The 18,405-nt window shown below is 45.5% G+C and overlaps 1 protein-coding gene across 1 annotated transcript; it reads left to right on the top strand.

The window, feature by feature from the left end:
• Window positions 1-991: 991 nt before the first annotated feature.
• LOC121858973 (zinc metalloproteinase nas-36-like) lies at window positions 992-18,024 on the top strand. The gene is made up of 3 exons (XM_042355631.1): window positions 992-1,171; window positions 15,141-15,275; window positions 17,017-18,024. Exons 1-3 carry the CDS (start codon window positions 1,014-1,016, stop codon window positions 17,180-17,182), a joined length of 459 nt encoding a protein of 152 aa, XP_042211565.1. The 5' UTR covers window positions 992-1,013; the 3' UTR covers window positions 17,183-18,024.
• The last annotated feature ends 381 nt before the right edge of the window (window positions 18,025-18,405 follow it).

Here is an 18,405-nt window from a genome sequence, read left to right as displayed (position 1 = left end):
CAAGTCGCGAAGAAATTAATCCAGTGTTTCGGATGGACGCTGAGGTCTTGTGGCGAGCTAGTGTCTGGCGAATATCTCATTATCTTATTCACATACACCTTTTTCAACACTTGTATAGCTGTTTCAAACTCCTTAGCATCAGCAAAGTATTCATACACAGTAGCAGATACATATTTTGTCAAACATCGTAGTTTTTCAGGCGCTCTGTCTCCACACTCATCAATATAGTTTTCAAAAGTTTTACGCCAATGCTTGTATTCCTTCTCAGCAGCTGAGGAGTTTGGATCTACATCAAGCATGTCGGGGCAGAGTATGTTTTTCGTGTTGTTATTAGAATATAAGTTGATTAAATTGTCGTATGATACCAAACACCTTCAGTAATCAAGGCTTTATTCAGCTATTACATCCAGAACAAAACAAAACCCAATTAGAACAAGATAATATTTAGAGTAAAGGTAAACACAAACATAATTTATTCTATAATATGACACATAATAAAGCTTACATTATTTGTAATTAACTTATTATATGTTTGTATGTATGTAATTTGCCATTTTTGGATCAATGAACTTATGCATCTATTTATCTATCAATGCGACGCCATCAGCGTGAATTAAGTATAATGAATATCAGTTCCTACACAACGAACAGTAAGATGCCCACAAGGACAATAGATAATATAACAATGATTATACAGGAATCACTTTCCCGTGACAAGGATCTACATTTGACGCTGCCAGGCATGAGGCGATGTTTTCATGGTGGTGACCTATAATAAGTTCATGATACGTTTTCATCAAATATTTCTATTAAGTTAAAACTGTCTCTATCTCAGAGATTATTGCGCCGAAAATTAAACCAACAGTTGTATTAACATTTCTAAATTCAATAATAGTTAGGTTTCCCACTTTTTTGCATAATAATCATCTTTGTCTCTCTTAATTTTCTTTGTATTCGTTCTCTCTTATCATATTCTGCCATCACACAGAATGGTGACACTAGCACTTGTGTTGATGGTGATAGCAGGTGTGGCGGCTGACAGCTTCCAGGTACCTGGTCAAGCACGGCGACTAGTTACTGAGGAATGTGGTGAAATCAATATGGTGCCAGGAGAGACAAAAGTCATCCAGGACGACAGCAACCCAAGTGGAAACTATAGTCCAAATCAAAGGTGAAGTGAGGCGTGACTTAATAATGTTTTGTAAGGAAACCTAGCCTAACCTAACCTAACCTAACCTAACCTAACCTAACTCTACCTAACGTGAGTCTGACACACTGTGTGTCCACCCTCGTGAGTCTAACACTGTGTGTCCTCCCTCGTTAGTCTAACACTGTGTGTCCTCCCTCGTTAGTCTAACACTGTGTGTCCTCCCTCGTTAGTCTAACACACTATGTGTCCTCCCTCGTGAGTGTAACACTGTGTGTCCTCCCTCGTTAGTCTAACACACTGTGTGTCCACCCTCGTGAGTCTAACACTGTGTCCTCCCTCGTTAGTCTAACACCCAGTGTGTCCACCCTCGTGAGTCTAACACACTGTGTGTCCACCCTCGTGAGTCTAACACATTGTGTGTCCACCCTCTTGAGTCTAACACTGTGTGTCCTCCCTCGTGAGTCTAACACTGTGTGTCCACCCTCGTGAGTCCAACACCCAGTGTGTCCACCCTCGTGAGTCTAACACACTGTGTGTCCTCCCTCGTTAGTCTAACACACTGTGTGTCCTCCCTCGTGAGTCTAACACACTGTGTGTCCTCTCTCGTGAGCCTAACACACTGTGTGTCCACCCTCGTGAGTCTAAAAATGTGTCCACCCTCGTGTGTCTAACGCACTGTGTGTCCTATCCTCGTGAGTCTAACACACTGTGTGTCCTCCTTCGTGAGTCTAACCCGCTGTGCATCCTCCCTCGTGAGTCTAACACACTGTGTGTCCTCCCTCGTGAGTCTAACCCACTGTGTGTCCTCCCTCGTGAGTCTAATACACTATGTGTTCACCCTGTGAGTCTAACACACTGTGTGTCCTCCCTCGTGAGTCTAACACACTGTATGTCCTCCTTCGTGAGTCTAACACTGTGTCCACCCTCGTGAGTTTAACACACCGTGTGTCCACCCTCGTGTGTCTAACGCACTGTGTGTCCTATCCTCGTGAGTCTAACACACTGTGTGTCCTCCTTCGTGAGTCTAACACTGTGTCCACCCTCGTGAGTTTAACACACCGTGTGTCCACCCTCGTGAGTCTAACACATTGTGTGTCCTCCCTCGTGAGTCTAACAAACTGTGTGTCCTCCCTCGTGAGTCTAATACACTATGTGTTCACCCTGTGAGTCTAACACACTGTGTGTCCTCCTTCGTGAGTCTAACACTGTGTCCTCCCTCGTGAGTCTAACATACTGTGTGTCCTCCCTTGTGAGTCTAACACACTGTGTGTCCTCCCTTGTGAGTCTAACACACTGTGTGTCCTCGCTCGTGAGTCTAACACACTGTGTGTCCTCCCTTGTGAATCTAACGCACTGTGTGTCCTCCCTCGTGAGTCTAACACACTGTGTGTCCACCCTCGTGAGTTTAACACACTGTGTGTCCTCCCTCGTGAGTCTAACACACTGTGTGTCCACCCTCATGAGTCTAACACCCTGTGTATCCACTCTCGTGATTCTAACACACTGTGTGTCCACCCTCGTGAGTCTAACACACTGTGTGTCCACCCTCGTGGGTCTAACACTGTGTGTCCTCCCTCGTGAGTCTAATACACTATGTGTTCACCCTGTGAGTCTAACACACTGTGTGTCCTCCCTCGTGAGTCTAACACACTGTATGTCCTCCTTCGTGAGTCTAACACTGTGTCCTCCCTCGTGAATCTAACATACTGTGTGTCCTCCCTTGTGAGTCTAACACACTGTGTGTCCTCGCTCGTGAGTCTAACACACTGTGTGTGCTCCCTTGTGACTCTAACGCACTGTGTGTCCTCCCTCGTGAGTCTAACACACTGTGTGTCCACCCTCGTGAGTCTAACACACTGTGTGTCCTCCCTCGTGAGTCTAACACACTGTGTGTCCACCCTCGTGAGTCTAACACACTGTGTGTCCACCCTCGTGAGTCTAACACACTGTGTGTCCACCCTCGTGAGTCTAACACACTATGTGTCCACCCTCGTGAGTCTAACACTGTGTGTCCTGCCCTCGTTTTCTTTATTACTTTGCTGTCACTCAGAATCGAGTATGACGATCATCCAACTATGATATTATGAAATGAGTTATTAAGGATGTCACCTTCGTTGGTGAGCTCTGAGGTGACTAGAGAGACCGATACGGGACCGGCAGTTTCGTCCACAGATGTTGCACGTGTAGGGGGCTACATCTATTGCAGTCGGGCTAACTGGAAAGTATTGACACCTCGTGTGGTGCTCCTACAAGTAATCGACTCCCAGGTGATGGGGTCGATTTGGCACTTCTTCAGGTTTGTCTTAAGATTATCCTCATATCCTTTCCATTGCCCTTCAGAATTATTTTTACCATTCGTTAGGTGACTGCAAAGTAATTGCTTTGGCATTCTACTGTCGTCCATACGGGTAACATGGCCAGTCCAACGTATTGTTCATAGATAATAGTATCCTCGACGCTCCTACAGTTGGTGTAAGCAAGAATACTGGCATTTGCTCTCTTGTCTTCCCAGTGAACTCCGAGGATGGAACGTAGACTACGTTGGTGAAAGTCTTAAAGCAACTTGAGGTGCCTCCTGTATGTGACACATGTCTCGCTGCTATACAGCAGGGTGGGAGATCCACTGCTCGATATGCATACAACTTTGTGTATTATTTCAGCTCCCTACAGCTGAAGACACATGTACGGAGTCTGCCAAAGGCTTGAGATGCACATCTGATATGATGTTTTAATCTCTTCATCGATGTCCACGGTGGTGGACAGGTGGGAGCCGAGATACCGAAAATGGGTAACATTAGAGACGGTAGTACCGTTAATCTGGATGGATAACATTAGAGAAGGTAGTACCGTGAATCTGGATGGATGGTGAAGGTGTGATTGAACCCGGAGCAGGCTGACAGAGAATCTGGGTCTTAAGTACATTAACCTCAATGCCAAGTGTGCATATGTTCCTGCCTGGAGTCGTCTTGAAAAGTCCCTTCATCCGGTACTCGATGTTCACCCCGCCGGCTAAATTGACACTGGCACTAGTAAGGAAGGCAGCCAAGAAAATGGAAGAGAATTAGTGCCAGCACAAATCCTTGTTTTACTTCCGTTTGGACGGGGAAGAAGTCACACTTTGGACCATTGTGCAGGACACATCCATTCCTGCCATCCTGGAGTTGCCTCACAATAGCGGTAAATTTTGGTGGACAGCCAAAACGACTAAGGGTCTGCCACACACACAAACACACACACACTACTTTTTTTTTTTTGGCCTCCAGCCTCCCCTAATAGCCACACCTTCGCCACCATTTATTTACCTTAATATTAAATATCCTAATACATAAGAAGCTATCCTATCTGTGTTAAATTAGTTGAGCCACAGATCTATGCGGCATTCAGTGACTGTAGCCTCATAGTCAATATCTGCAGCAGTTGTCGGAGTAGGGGCAGAAGATCTCGTTCCCCTGAGGCAGAGCAAAGCCGACCGAAGGAGAGAGAAGGACAGTCGACATCTCATCCAGGCTGTAACATAACTTCTGGGCTGCTGCTTCTGTTCGGAGATCAGCTCCGCGAGTCTGGCGTAGAAACATCTTGCACTTGGGCCCATCCCACCAGAGGTTGTGAACACTAGAGGAGTGAAGCTGCCTTGATCAACATTTTGAATTCTCTCCCCATATGCCCTTCTCTTGTCGTTCTCGTTCCTCCTATGTGCAGCATCAAGAGCTAGGTTACGGTGACAGACGGCCATGGGATCAAAAATCCTGATGTCTAAGAAAGCTCGCTGTCCCCGTGTCCAGAATCCTCGAGCACTGACGTCCACACGGGCTTCGTTAGATGTGTTTGAAGTCCTGTGTTGGAAGATCTCGCCATCCAGTGGAAGGAGGGTCGGTTCTACCATGACGTCCCGGCAGATTTCCTTCAACATATTTGCTGTGAGATCCCTTACCTCGTCATGCCTCATGCATATGAAGCCCCCCTTCTTGCAGACCATGGCATGATCGCCATCATAGGGAGAGCCACACACGCATTGGGAGGGCAAACCATCTACTGGCCAACCGTACCTTAGAGCAATGGCATCTGTAAATTCTTGTTTGTTAAGGCTGAAACCATTTGCCCTTATCGGTAACGTAGTTAACCAGTTCGAGGCGCCCACCTCCTGCGCTATAGCTACTTTTTTTGTCAAATTTTCTGGAACCTGCAGCAATAGTTGCTGCAACATGTCATTTTGGCAGTGCTGCCGATCTGTCGTAATGGACCTACGAATCTTATTTACTTCGCTGGTATCCACTTCCCCTGTTGCATTCTGGGCTATTATGTGGTCCGTGAGGGCTGCCATGAGCTTAAGTGAATTTTGATGTTCAGTGTCAGCAATCTCCTCTGGATTAGTTAGTCCCATCCCTCCCAGTCTTGGTGGAAGTGCAAGAAGTGTTCTTTCTGCTCGGGTTAAGTCAGGGTGTTTCACTAGTTTGGGAATGAACTTGACACTGATTGCTTCTTCCAAAGGGTGGAGGAGGGGTCCGATCTCAGGGATGGTACGCATCAGGTAGTTCCAACGATGCTTGACTCCACGGGTGAATGCTGCAAAGGCCGCATGTGGCTCTGTGTTAGCAATCTCCGATAGAGCTTGGATTTCACTCACCCACTCATTCACTTTTCCCGCTACGTACTGGGTCTTGAAGTCCGTAGTGCCAATTACTGCGCCTAGATGTCTTTGGCCGTCCTTAGTTATTTTGACCACACTTTCGCCGAAAACCTCGAAAGCCCGATCATAATGATCTGGCTTCACGATGAGGAAGGATTTGCTGGCGTTTGGGTGGTACCCTATTTGTGGACCTCGCGATGTTACCAGGTCCCACCACTTTTTGATGTCCTCCACTTTTCCTGCTCCTGTAAGGTCATCAGCATATGCCACTTGTTTGACCCCAGTTGTTTCAAACTTTATTTCTTGTTGGAGCACTGATAGGCCTATTGCATACATTGCCATTGCAACGGGGTCCCCCTGTGTTGTTCCCTCAGTCGACTGTAGGATGGTATCACCTCGTAGAGCCTTGTTGTTTACTATGTAGAGGTCTGATGGATTCCTATACGAATTTTCAACATACATCACAAAGCTAGGACACTTGATCTTGATGTTGTGCAGTGCAGCCTTGCGGTTAAGTATGTTGAATGCGTTTGAAGCATCCACCAAGAGAACGGCCTCACAATCACGCTGCTCAAATATCAATCTCATGGCGTGAATGGCCGCCTCCCCACCAGCCTGGTGGCCAGCACACACTTGTAGGTTCCCTGCTGCTGCCCTGACATCGTCCTTTACCACCTCCATTATGTACTTTCCGATAATCCGCCTCAGCACTTCCCCCACCCCTATAGGTCTACATCCTGGTTTCTTTTCCAGGGGAATAAGGCGGCAGGCCGTCAGGGCCTGGAGGTGATGGCAGCAAGAGGATGCAAGCTTTCTTGCAAGGGCGGCAATGGCAGTGCAGAGATCGCTTGCTACAGGGCCAAACTTGTTTGTGCTGAGGATGACTCTCCAACCGTTTGCATCCAGACCTGAAGGGCCGGCTCCTCCACGAGTCTTCAGTGCCTTTTTCCACACCATCTCTCTTGTTATTTTCTCGAACAGGACCCTGGAGCCTGATGCCTTCATCTTCACTTGCAGGGGGATGTTTCTCTTTCAATAGTTTTAATGTCTCTCTGTTTATTGGCATCACCCCACCGGAAGATTCCTGAGTGAGAGATCTTAACGCGAGAGACACTTTTCCCACACGCATTTTGTTTCTTGCCACGTCATCGGTGTTTTGCTTTCCCTCACCCGTAGATTTTAGTCTCTCCTGCAGTGTTCTTGCTTCACATAGGAGATCATCTAGGGCCCCAGTCCGCCACATTGTCAATCTTCTCTTCATTGCTGCCACATTTTCTTTGTGCTTAGCCTTTGTGTGTGTCCTCTGACAAAATAGATGTGGTATTATTGCCAGTATTTGAAGAGCTAGGGGGGCAAGGAAGCGGTCCTGAGTGTAATCAGTCATGAAGAAAGTCATCTCCCGAATCATTTCTTTGGTGGCCGCACACTTGGGTGGTTCAAATAAATTAGAGGGCGACCACTTGACAATTTCTGAGTAGGTTTCTTTGACCCATACGCCTGCATTTTCCATCGACATGCCTTTCCACTGAGGCGGCTGTCTCTCATTCTCCTCCTGGACACCTGCTACTGAGGGAGCAGCATTTATTAGTACTACATTTTCGGGTTGAGTAGACTCACTGCTATCATTTCGGATATCATCGGGTGGTTGGGTCCCGGCGATATCCACTGTGGCCGCCTGTGTCGGATCCCTGCCACGTGGGTTCCGACACTGGTCTAGCTTCCTGCAATCCACACATGATCGGTTGTTTCTCGCACAAAGACAATTTGTGCAGTTTTGGTTCGGGCTAGCACAGACCCAGCAAAGACTGTTGCCAGGCGACAGATATTTCCGCCTCCGACCTCTGCTATTGGGCCCATACGGACGAAGAAACTAGATCTTATGCGTATGAGGCACAGAGGTGACGGCCTGGCCTGCGGTGTCCGAGTAGTAAGGGCATACGCGCGCGTGTGGTTGTGTCGGGCACCCCCCATGTGGGCGATAATCCACACATGAGAATAATCCACTGGGAGCAAGAATTGTCACACCTAACACTTGATTATGTCACTTTGGTAGAGATAGCCACCATTTCTATGGTCTCGCTGATGTAACATAAGTTATATATACTCACTTGGTCAGCCGACACTACATGGAGTGGCCGTTACTTGAGGCGACTGAAAGCGCGAGGCACTCGGCCCCATAGGGGCGAGAGTCGCGATGCCACCCTTGCTAGGGTAGGCCTATCGACACACTGGCACTGACACTTGGCAACTCCAGCCACCCACCATTCAAACACTCACAGGCTTACTTGAAGATCGCCGGTGAACACGAGCAATATTTGCGTTTAATGTCGTAAGGAATGAGAAGAGCCGTCGGCGATGATGCTCAAGGTGACATCCAACGTTCATCGACACACTGTGAAATTCTCGCTCCCACAAACTGAGTATATCCCCACCAATAACACTTTAAATCAGGGAAGGTACCCCAACACACCCACGCCGCCGCCCGGACCTACTACTACTACTACTACTACTACTACTACTACTACTACTACTTTGCTGTCACTCGGAATCGAATATGTCGATCATCCAGCTGTAATACAATGATATGACTTATTAAGTTTGTCACTTAGGTTGGTGAGTTTTGAGGTGACTAAAGAGGCCGATATGGGACCTGCAGGGTCGTCCACATTCGTTGCAGACATGGAGGGCTACGTCTAGTGCGGGAGGGGCGGTGGCAGCATATTTCCGGCGTTTGAGCTTGTCTGCCTCGGTTTGCAAAAAGGCTAACTCGAAAGTATTGACACCTTCTCGTGTGGTGCTCCTTAAAGCGTTACGAAGTGGAGTAATCGGCTCCCTGGTGAGGGGGTAAAATTGGCACTGCTCAATATACATGCAACACTGTGGATAATTTCAGCTCTCTACAGCTGAAGGCACGGTTTCGGAGTCTGCCAAAGGCTTGAGATGCACATCTGATCCGATGCTTCATCTCTTCATTAATGACTGCAGTGGTGGATAGGTGGGCACCGAGATACCGAAAGTGGGTAACATTAGAGAGGGTAGTATAGTTCAGCTGGATGTATGGTGGAGGTGTGTCTGAACCAGCGGCACGTTGAAAGAGAATTGGAGTCTTATGTACATTCACCTCAAGGCCGAAGTGTGAATACTCATCTGTGTAGGTGTTCAGGATCTCCTGTCGGTCGTGTTCAGTGTGAGCAACAAGGATAAGGTTTTCTGTACACTGAAGCTCAGTAATGGAAGCTGCCGACACCTTTGTTCTTGCCTGGAGTCGCCTTATGTTGAAAAGACTGACCTGGCCCTTTAACCATTGATTCTTGCTGGGTTAATAGGGCTGGAACATGTAAAAATATATAGGGTTTGAGTAGCAAAACCCAACTGTCTTTTTTTCTGTATTTATAAAGAAAAAATATTATATACAGTTCCAAGTGTATATCACCGTAACTTAATCACTGTAGCTATGAGTGTTAAAATGAGGACGGAGGCTATATTAAATAGCTCTTCTAAATACGTCCTGCTTGTGTGAGAGAGTGAGGAAGAATGCTCAATCAGCGGGCTTCTATGTGCTGACCTAACAGTCTTAGGGCTGCGCCTCAAGGAACCTACCCATCACATGATGTGACCATGTCACCTCATATCCAGTGGAAAGCTACCTAACCTTGTTAGAAACAAATGTGTAGACACTAAGCTGGGGACTCTGGAACCATAAGTTCATTAACTACTGGGGTCCTAGACTTCAGTGTCTAACAGGAGAGTATATTATGTACAATGTTCAACTTGCAAGATACTGACTTACAATAACAAAACAAAGTTATCACTGCCAAAATTAAGATAATAGTGGGAATAGCTAAACTCGGTATTGCAAATCCTACAGCTACCACCTATGAACTGGCCCTTTAACTGTTGATTCTTGCTGGGTTAATGGGGCTGGAACATGTAAAAGTATATTGGGTTTTAGTAGCCATACCCAACGGTCCTTTCTGTATTTATTAAGAAAATATATTATATTTAGTTTCAAGTGTATATCACCGTAGCTTAATCACTGTAGCTATGAATGTTAAATGAGGATGGAAGCTATATTAAGTAGCTCTTCTAAATACGTCCTGTTTGTGTGAGAGAGTGAGAAAGAATGCTCAAGCAGCCGGCTTGTATATGCTGACCTAACACTCGTAGGGCTGCACCTCAAGGAACTTACCCATCACGTGATGTGACTATGTCACCTCATAGCCAGTGGAAAGTTACAGAGGGTGATATGATTATATAAACCCAATGTACAGCCCTAACATTTATATAAAAACTAAGGGGCTAATACAAGACCCCCTTTCACCCAGTACTCGATGTCCACCCCACCGGCTAAATTGGCACTGGCACGAGTAAGGAAGGCAACCAAGAAAACGGAAAAGAGAGTTGGTGCCATTACATACCCTTGTTTAATCCCTTTTTGGATGGGGAAGAACTCCCACTGGGTGCCCTTGTGTAGGACACTGCTATTCATGCCATCGTGGAGTTGCCTCACAAAGGCGATGAATTTTGGTGGGCAGTCAAAAGGGTTGAGAGTCCACCAGAGGGCTTCCCTGTTGACTGAGTCGAAGGCCTTGGTTAGGTCGAGGAAAGCCATGTACAGGTCACGACGCCGTTCTCTGCAATTTTCCTGCATCTGGCGGGCAGCAAATATCATGTCAGTGGTGCCATGTGATGGTCTAAAACCACATTGAGATTTTGGGAGAAAGTTTTCTGCCTCAGGAAGAAGTCTGTTTAGGAGGACTTGGGCGATAATCTTGCCAGCTACGGAGAGCAGCGAGATCCCACCATGGTTGCCATAGTCTGACTGGTCTCCCTTGTTCTTATAAATATTGACAATGGAGGCGTCTTTAAGAACTTGGGGGGTTTCCTCCTTTTCTCATATATTCTCCAGGAGAGAGTGGAGATGGCTGGTAAGCTTGGCAGGGATTTCATCAGGCCCTGAGGCGTTATTATTTTTCATCTGTTTGATGGCAGTAGCTACCTTATCCAGGGATGGAGGATAGCTGAGGTGGGTTAGCTCTGGATGCTGAGGGACCTGCCAGGTAGTCAGGACATTCACATTGGTGATTCGGTTGAGCAATGAATGGTAGTGCTCTTTCCATTGCTGAAGGAGGCCTTCATTGTCATTAATTATAAATTACATGAGAGGAGGGGGGATGCGCCACAAGTGATTGGCCCATAAGATGTTTTAATGGAATTGAAAAATTCACGCATCTTGTGCTGATCTGCAGTTTTTTTGTAATTCACATGCTTTATTTTTAAGCCAGTCATTCTTTTGATTCCGAAGTTCCCGCTGGGCAGCCGCAATCTTCTTGCGGAAGGTATCAGCTTTGATCCGAGACTGAGGGTTGTTTTGCCAGTCAGCAAAAGCAGCACGTTTATCATCGATGAGTACTTTGATTGCCAGGTCATTTTCATCAAACCAGTCCTGGTGTATTCTTTCGATCGGGCCGAGGGTCTCTTTGCAGGTTTTTTGTCATAACAGTGTTGAGAGTATCCCATTCGGCACTGGGATTCGCGTTGTTTGCTGTTGGGTTGTTTATAAGCCCATGTTCGAGCTGCTCTCTGAAAGCATGTGCTACAACTGGATCCTCCAGAAGCTTAGTATTAAAACCTCTTCTAGAGGCTTGCTACCTTTGATGTTTTGGGGCGACGTGAAGTGAGAGCTTGGTTCTGATAAGTCAATGATCAGTGTCACAGTGATCTGAGCCACACATGGTAAGGGTGATGAGGACATCACGGTGATATCTTACCTGACAATGATGTAGACAATGAGATGCCAGTGTTTGGATCGTGGTTGTCCTGCCGAAACAAGATATTGGTCATAGTGAGGTTGTGTGCAGCATTCTTGCTGAGGAGGAGTAGGCCGTTGGTATTACACTTCCCTAGTCCATTTCTTCCTAAGGTTCCTTGCCAAATGTTAGCATCTCTACCAACTCCGGCATTGAAGTCACCAAGGAACACAACCTTGTCTTCTCTGGGCATAAAGATTAGTACTCTGTCGAAGTCGGCGCAAAAGGCCTCCTTGATGTCATCATCCTCTGCATCCAGTTGAGAAATGCATGCTGTGAGTGATTCAGTGGGACTCGAAGCCTCGTGAGGCGCTCGTTGATCCCAATAGGTATTTCAGTTAGCCTGTGTAGGATGCGTTGGCGGATGGCAAAGCCAACTACATAAATGCGGTTTCTCTCCGCAGCAGGCTTACCGTTCCATAAGAAGGTATAACTAGACCCCCGCTCTGTGAGTTGGCCCTCCTCTGGGAGCCGGGACTCACTGATGGCTGCTATGCCGATGTTATACCTAGCCATTTTTTTGCCACAAGGGCAGTTCTTCTTTCAGGATGTTCATTTGTGCCAGTATCCAGAAGGGTCCTGACATTCCATGCAGCGACCATAAGAGGTTGCATGGTTTGTTTTTGTTTGGATCTGTGAATATTATTGTGTTTTCGACCGCATAAGGATGACCTTACTGGGTGCAGTTGCCCAGTCAGGTTGGGTTTTTAGGTACCTTTTCGAGCCCCCTCCCCATGTGGGGGGAGCAGAGTGGCTCCTACATAGGGCTGCTCAGTCGCACAGACAGGACCGGATTACACTGCTTCCTAGATCCCAGTGCATAAACGACATCTTATCTGTGCCGCCCATGTGCAGAGTTGTGACTAGAGACACCCGGCAGTCATCTCTGCCTGTCCCCGTCGCTACTCGTCCATCGCCATAGGACTTTTGGGAGTATAGGGGCTTTGATGAATAAAAAAAATTAAATAAATAAATAAATAAATAAATAAACAAATTAATAAATAAATAAAAATTATATTAAAAAAAATAACCTGCCCCTCCCTTTACACAACTCAACCAGCACCTAATCATACCAAACAACCACTCCCAAAGCAAAACCTAACATACCCAACCTTTACTAACAATCCCCCCAAAATAAAAATAACCCAACTCAACCTTTCACTAACCACACCCTACCACTCCTCCCAAAACAAAAACCTAACATACCCATCCCATACTAGCATACAGATGGCTTGGACGCCCCCCTTAGCTAATGAGGTAGGGGAGGGGTGCATAGTACCTGTACACAAGCCCTCCCTCGAAGAATGAAACTATACTCCCTCGAAGAATAAATAATAAATAACTCAACTCAACCAACCACATATCCATACCTACAATCCTCCCAAGAAACTTATCATACCTGACCTTACTAACAATGTCCACCTCCCCCCCCCCCTTACTTTATCCACACACAACAATCCCCCCTAAGCAATCCTATCTCAACACAAATCAACACACCCGACCTCCAACTCCGCCTCCCCAACCAATCTCCAAACACAACATCCCCCCCCAGACAAAGCCTCACTGAAATACTTACAACTCTCCAGAACCAACCCAAACATGCCCAACCTCAGTGACAACCCTTCTCAATAAAAACAACCAAACTCAACAACTCCTCCCTAAACAAAAACTATCACTCCACATATCAACTTACCGACACCAAAAGCCCAGCCCCAGATTACAATTAAACCAACCAACCTCTATACACAACAACCCACCGCCCCACCCCCCCCCAAAAAAAAACATACTGCGAACTCATGAAAAAAAAATCTCCTCTTAATCTCCGTTAATAATTTGACAAAAAAGCTCAATTCTGTCTCCTGCCTTCATTAAAAATTATCCTACGATACGCTCATCCTTCCTTGCTACGAATACTTTGACATTTCAAGCTCAAAGATTCAAAACACTTCCCCCAACTCGCTCTGTTCGTCTTTGACATAGCTCAAAGACTTTACCGTCGCCTTTCTCCAAACAACTTTACAACTAATTACATTCCGTTTCCCTTTCCTTGGTTTTCTTTCAGTGAGAGGTGTCCGTGGGTCCGCCCCCCTGCGCTTCTCTGCTTGCGCCGCCGCCGTGGCGGGGCGGTTGGTTCGTCCTCCGCTTCACCAACACATCCTGAGCACTTGACCATCAGAGCTCCCACACTTGGCCCATTGATAGCCCGACCCTACTCCCGGCCCCCACTAGGCCTCGTCCTGGCAGTGTGTTGCAGCACCACCCACCCATCTGGGCACATTGCCTACCCCCTCACGCAAGCGGTGTTTAAGCCACTGCACTTTTCCTCTCCTTCTAAAATTCACTTCCATCCTCCCTTTATCCTTCCCCTGAACCTCCTTCCTCCCCGTCACTAGCCTTTATGTCATGTCATGTTATGATGATGATGAGAGGTATGATGAGCTGGATGATGGCTGTGCGTGAGTTGATTTATGCGGTGAGGCAGGAGCGCAGGCTGCAACCACACATCTCGGCTCTCCCTTTTCCTGATCTAGTGGTACAAGTGTTGCAACGACTAGGGAGAGGGAGAGTTCCAATGGACTGCCAATAGCCCAGTTTGTTGGGTTTCGCCTTAGTTCCCTGTCGTACAGGCATTGTCTTCGTACGCCGGTGTTGTCGTTGGGTTTCCATGGTGTTCACCTCTTCCGCCTATACCGCCATTGGGGTCTTGTTGGAGCTCTGTAAGCATGTCTGCCTGATGCAGGGCTCCACCGCAGATTTGTCGTTCGGGGCGGTGGCGGTGGTTGGTAGGCTCCAGGACGTGTCCACATGCCAGTGGTCCTATGCCCCGCCCCTCTGGGGCCCACTGCTACTCCGAGGTCTCCGTCTAGCCTGTGCCCACGAGGCACCCAGTTACCATATGTTGCCACGAGGAGGCACAGCATGAGTCTTGATGGTGAGGAGGCTGCGTACTGCTGGGGAAAGACTTATGCAAGTTGTTTTCCTGTTTGCCACGAGGGCTAGCCAGAGGTGGTAGCTGAAAGCGAGAGGGAGCAAGCAGTGATTGTACCTTAACACTAACATAATGCTGCCACACGAGATGCATTTCACCACCATGTGTGCGAACACACACACACACACACACACACACACACACACACACACACACACACACACATATACGCTGTATAAATAAAGTGTGTGGCATATATTTAATTTATTCCTTGATGTTTAAACCATCACTATTATTTTTAAGCTTTCGTGTCATTGTTAACACCTGTTACAGCCTTGCTTGGCATCACTGTTAACACCTGTTACAACCTTTCTTGGCATCACTGTTAACACCTGTTACAACCTTACAGTACTTGGCATCACTGTTAACACCTGTTACAACCTTTCTTGGCATCACTGTTAACACCTGTTACAGCCTCATTTGGCATCACTGTTAACACCTGTTACAAATTTCACTCAGCATTATGATCAACACCTGTTTGAGCCATCATTTGACATCACTATCAACAGTAAGCGACATTTGACATCATTATCAACACCTGGTAAACCTTTTCTTTGTTTACAGATGTCAGTGGAAGTTCAACTGTGGACCAGAGAAGTCTACCTATCTCGAATTTAGATGTCCATACTTTTGCTTAGAGGACAGTAACGACTGTGTGAAGGACCGCCTAATAATAACGTCCAGGGGCGCTACTGAGAGGTGAGTTACTCAGCTAAGTTTTATCAGTATCATAAACAAACATCTTACTTTGCATGGAGTTAAAACCAATATGGAACATTGATTTGACTTGTTACCCACAGTGACTAGTTACTTGTATTGTCATCATAGTTTACTTTTTATCCGTAGTGAATTGTTACTTGTGTTGTCACCATAGTTTACTTGTTATCCGTAGTGACTAATTACTTGTGTTGTCACCATAGTTTACTAGTTATCCATAGTGACTAGTTACTTGTGTTGTTACCATAGTTTACTTGACTTGTTATCCATAGTGACTAGTAACTTATGTTGTCACAATAGATTACTTGTTATCCATAGTGACTAGTTACTTGTGTTGTCACCATAGTTTACTTGTTATCCATATTGACTAGTTATTTGTGTTGTCAACATAATTTACTTATTACCCAGAGTGACTAGTTACTTGTGTTGTCACCATAATTTACTTGTTATACATAGTGACTAGTTGCATCTGTTGTCACCATAGTTTACTTGTTATCCATAGTGACTTGTTGCATCTGTTGTCACCATAGTTTACTTGTTATCCGTAGTGACTAGATACTTGTGTTGTCACCATAGTTTACCTGTTACCCATAGTGACTAGTTACTTGTATTTTTACCATAGTTTACTTGACTTGTTATCCATAGTGACTAGTTACTGGTGTTGTCACCATAGTTTACTTGTTATCCATAGTGACTAGTTATTTGTGTTCTCACCATAGCTTACTTGTTATCCATATTGACTAGTTATTTGTGTTGTCAACATAATTTACTTATTACCCAGAGTGACGTTACTTGTGTTGTCACCATAGTTTACTTGTTATCCGTAGTGACTAGTTACTTGTGTTGTCACCATAGTTTACTTGTTATACATAGTGACTAGTTGCATCTGTTGTCACCATAGTTTACTTGTTATCCATAGTGACTACTTGCATCTGTTGTCACCATAGTTTACTTGTTATCCATAGTGACTAGATACTTGTGATGTCACCATAGTTTACCTGTTACCCATAGTGACTAGTTACTTGTATTTTTACCATAGTTTACTTGACTTGTTATCCATAGTGACTAGTTACTGGTGTTGTCACCATAGTTTACTTGACTTGCTATCCATAGCGACTAGTTACTTGTGTTGTCACCATCGTTTACTTGACTTGTTATCCATAGCGACTAGTTACTTGTGTTGTCACCATAGTTTACTTGTTATCCATAGTGACTAGTTTTTTGTGTTCTCACCATAGCTTACTTGTTATCCATATTGACTAGTTATTTGTGTCGTCAACATAATTTACTTATTACCCAGAGTGACGTTTCTTGTGTTGTCACCATATAGTTGAATTCACACCTTCGAGGTTTTCCCAATGTTAACTTTTGTGTTTTATTTACAATATAAAATGACGTCAAGAAAATATGTCATGGTATAAATGTCTCTACATTAATACACACAAATACATATACCTAGCAGTAATATATACGGCCATATATATAATAGGTAATATATACGGCCATATATATAACAGTAATATACACGGCAATATACATAACAGTAATATACACAACCATATACATAACAGTAATATACACAGCCATATACATAACAGTAATATATACGGCCATATACATAACAGTAATATACACAGCCATATACATAAGTCATATACAAATTAATAAATCAGTATATATAGACAGTGAAACGTACAGACTTAATACTGCTCTCTCTCTCCAGACATTGTGGCACAAACTCACCTGACGGCACCATTACACGCACCGGCTTCGCTCGTGTCACCTTCAGGGCGAACAGGGCGATCGAAGACACGGGCTTCAGATGTTATGTTTGTTGCTTCGATAAACCCACTAGTGTTACCCAAGGCCCTATTATTGCGTTAGGTTAATCTGCCTGGTGGACTTTTGCGTAAACAAGTGCTTCCAACATTGACCGTGACTGATACTGACCGTGACTGATGTTGACTGTGACTGATATTGACTGTGACTGATGTTGACCGTTACTGATATTGACCGCGACTCATGTTGACCGTGACTCATGTTGACCGTTACTGATGTTGATCGCGACTCATGTTGACCGTGACTGATATTGACCGTAACTGATGTTGACCGTGACTGATGTTAACCGTGACTGATGTTGACCGTTACTGATGTTGACTGCGACTCATGTTGACCGTGATTGATGTTGACCGTTACTGATGTTGGCCGTTTCTGATGTTGACCGAAACTGATGTTGACTGTGACTGATGTTGACCGTGACTGATGTTGACCGTTACAGATGTTGACCGTTTCTGATGTTGACCGTTACTGATGTTGATTGTGACTTATGTTGACCGTGACTGATGTTGACCGTTACAGATGTTGATCGCGACTCATGTTGACCAGACTGATATTGACCGTAACTGATGTTGACCGCGACTCATGTTGACCGTGACTCATGTTGACCGTTACTGATGTTGATCGCGACTCATGTTGACCGTGACTGATATTGACCGTAACTGATGTTGACCGTGACTGATGTTAACCGTGACTGATGTTGACCGTTACTGATGTTGACCGCGACTCATGTTGACCGTGACTGATGTTGACCGTTACTGATGTTGACCGTTTCTGATGTTGACCGAAACTGATGTTGACTGTGACTGATGTTGACCGTGACTGATGTTGACCGTTACAGATGTTGACCGTTTCTGATGTTGACCGTTACTGATGTTGACCGTAACTGATGTCGATGTAGTCCGTAACTGATGTTGATTCCTCATGACTGGTGTTGACTCGTAAATCTGATGTTGACCGTTACAGATGCTGACCGTTTCTGATGTTGACCGTAACTGATGTTGACTGTGACTTATGTTGACCGTGACTGATGTTGACCGTTACAGATGTTGACCGTTTCTGATGTTGACCGTGACTGATGTTGACCGTAACTGATGTTGACCGTTACAGATGTTGACCGTTTCTGATGTTGACCGTAACTGATGTTGACTGTGACTTATGTTGACCGTGACTGATGTTGACCGTTACAGATGTTGACCGTTTCTGATGTTGACCGTAACTGATGTTGACCGTAACTGATGTCGATGTTGACCATAACTGATGTTGACCGTAACTG

This window comes from Homarus americanus, unplaced genomic scaffold, assembly GCF_018991925.1.
Source record: "Homarus americanus isolate GMGI-L3 unplaced genomic scaffold, GMGI_Hamer_2.0 scaffold59722, whole genome shotgun sequence".
Classification (NCBI taxonomy): Eukaryota; Metazoa; Arthropoda; class Malacostraca; order Decapoda; family Nephropidae; genus Homarus; species Homarus americanus.
Note: the sequence above shows the minus strand (reverse complement) of the source record. Positions and strands in the feature narration are given on the sequence as shown.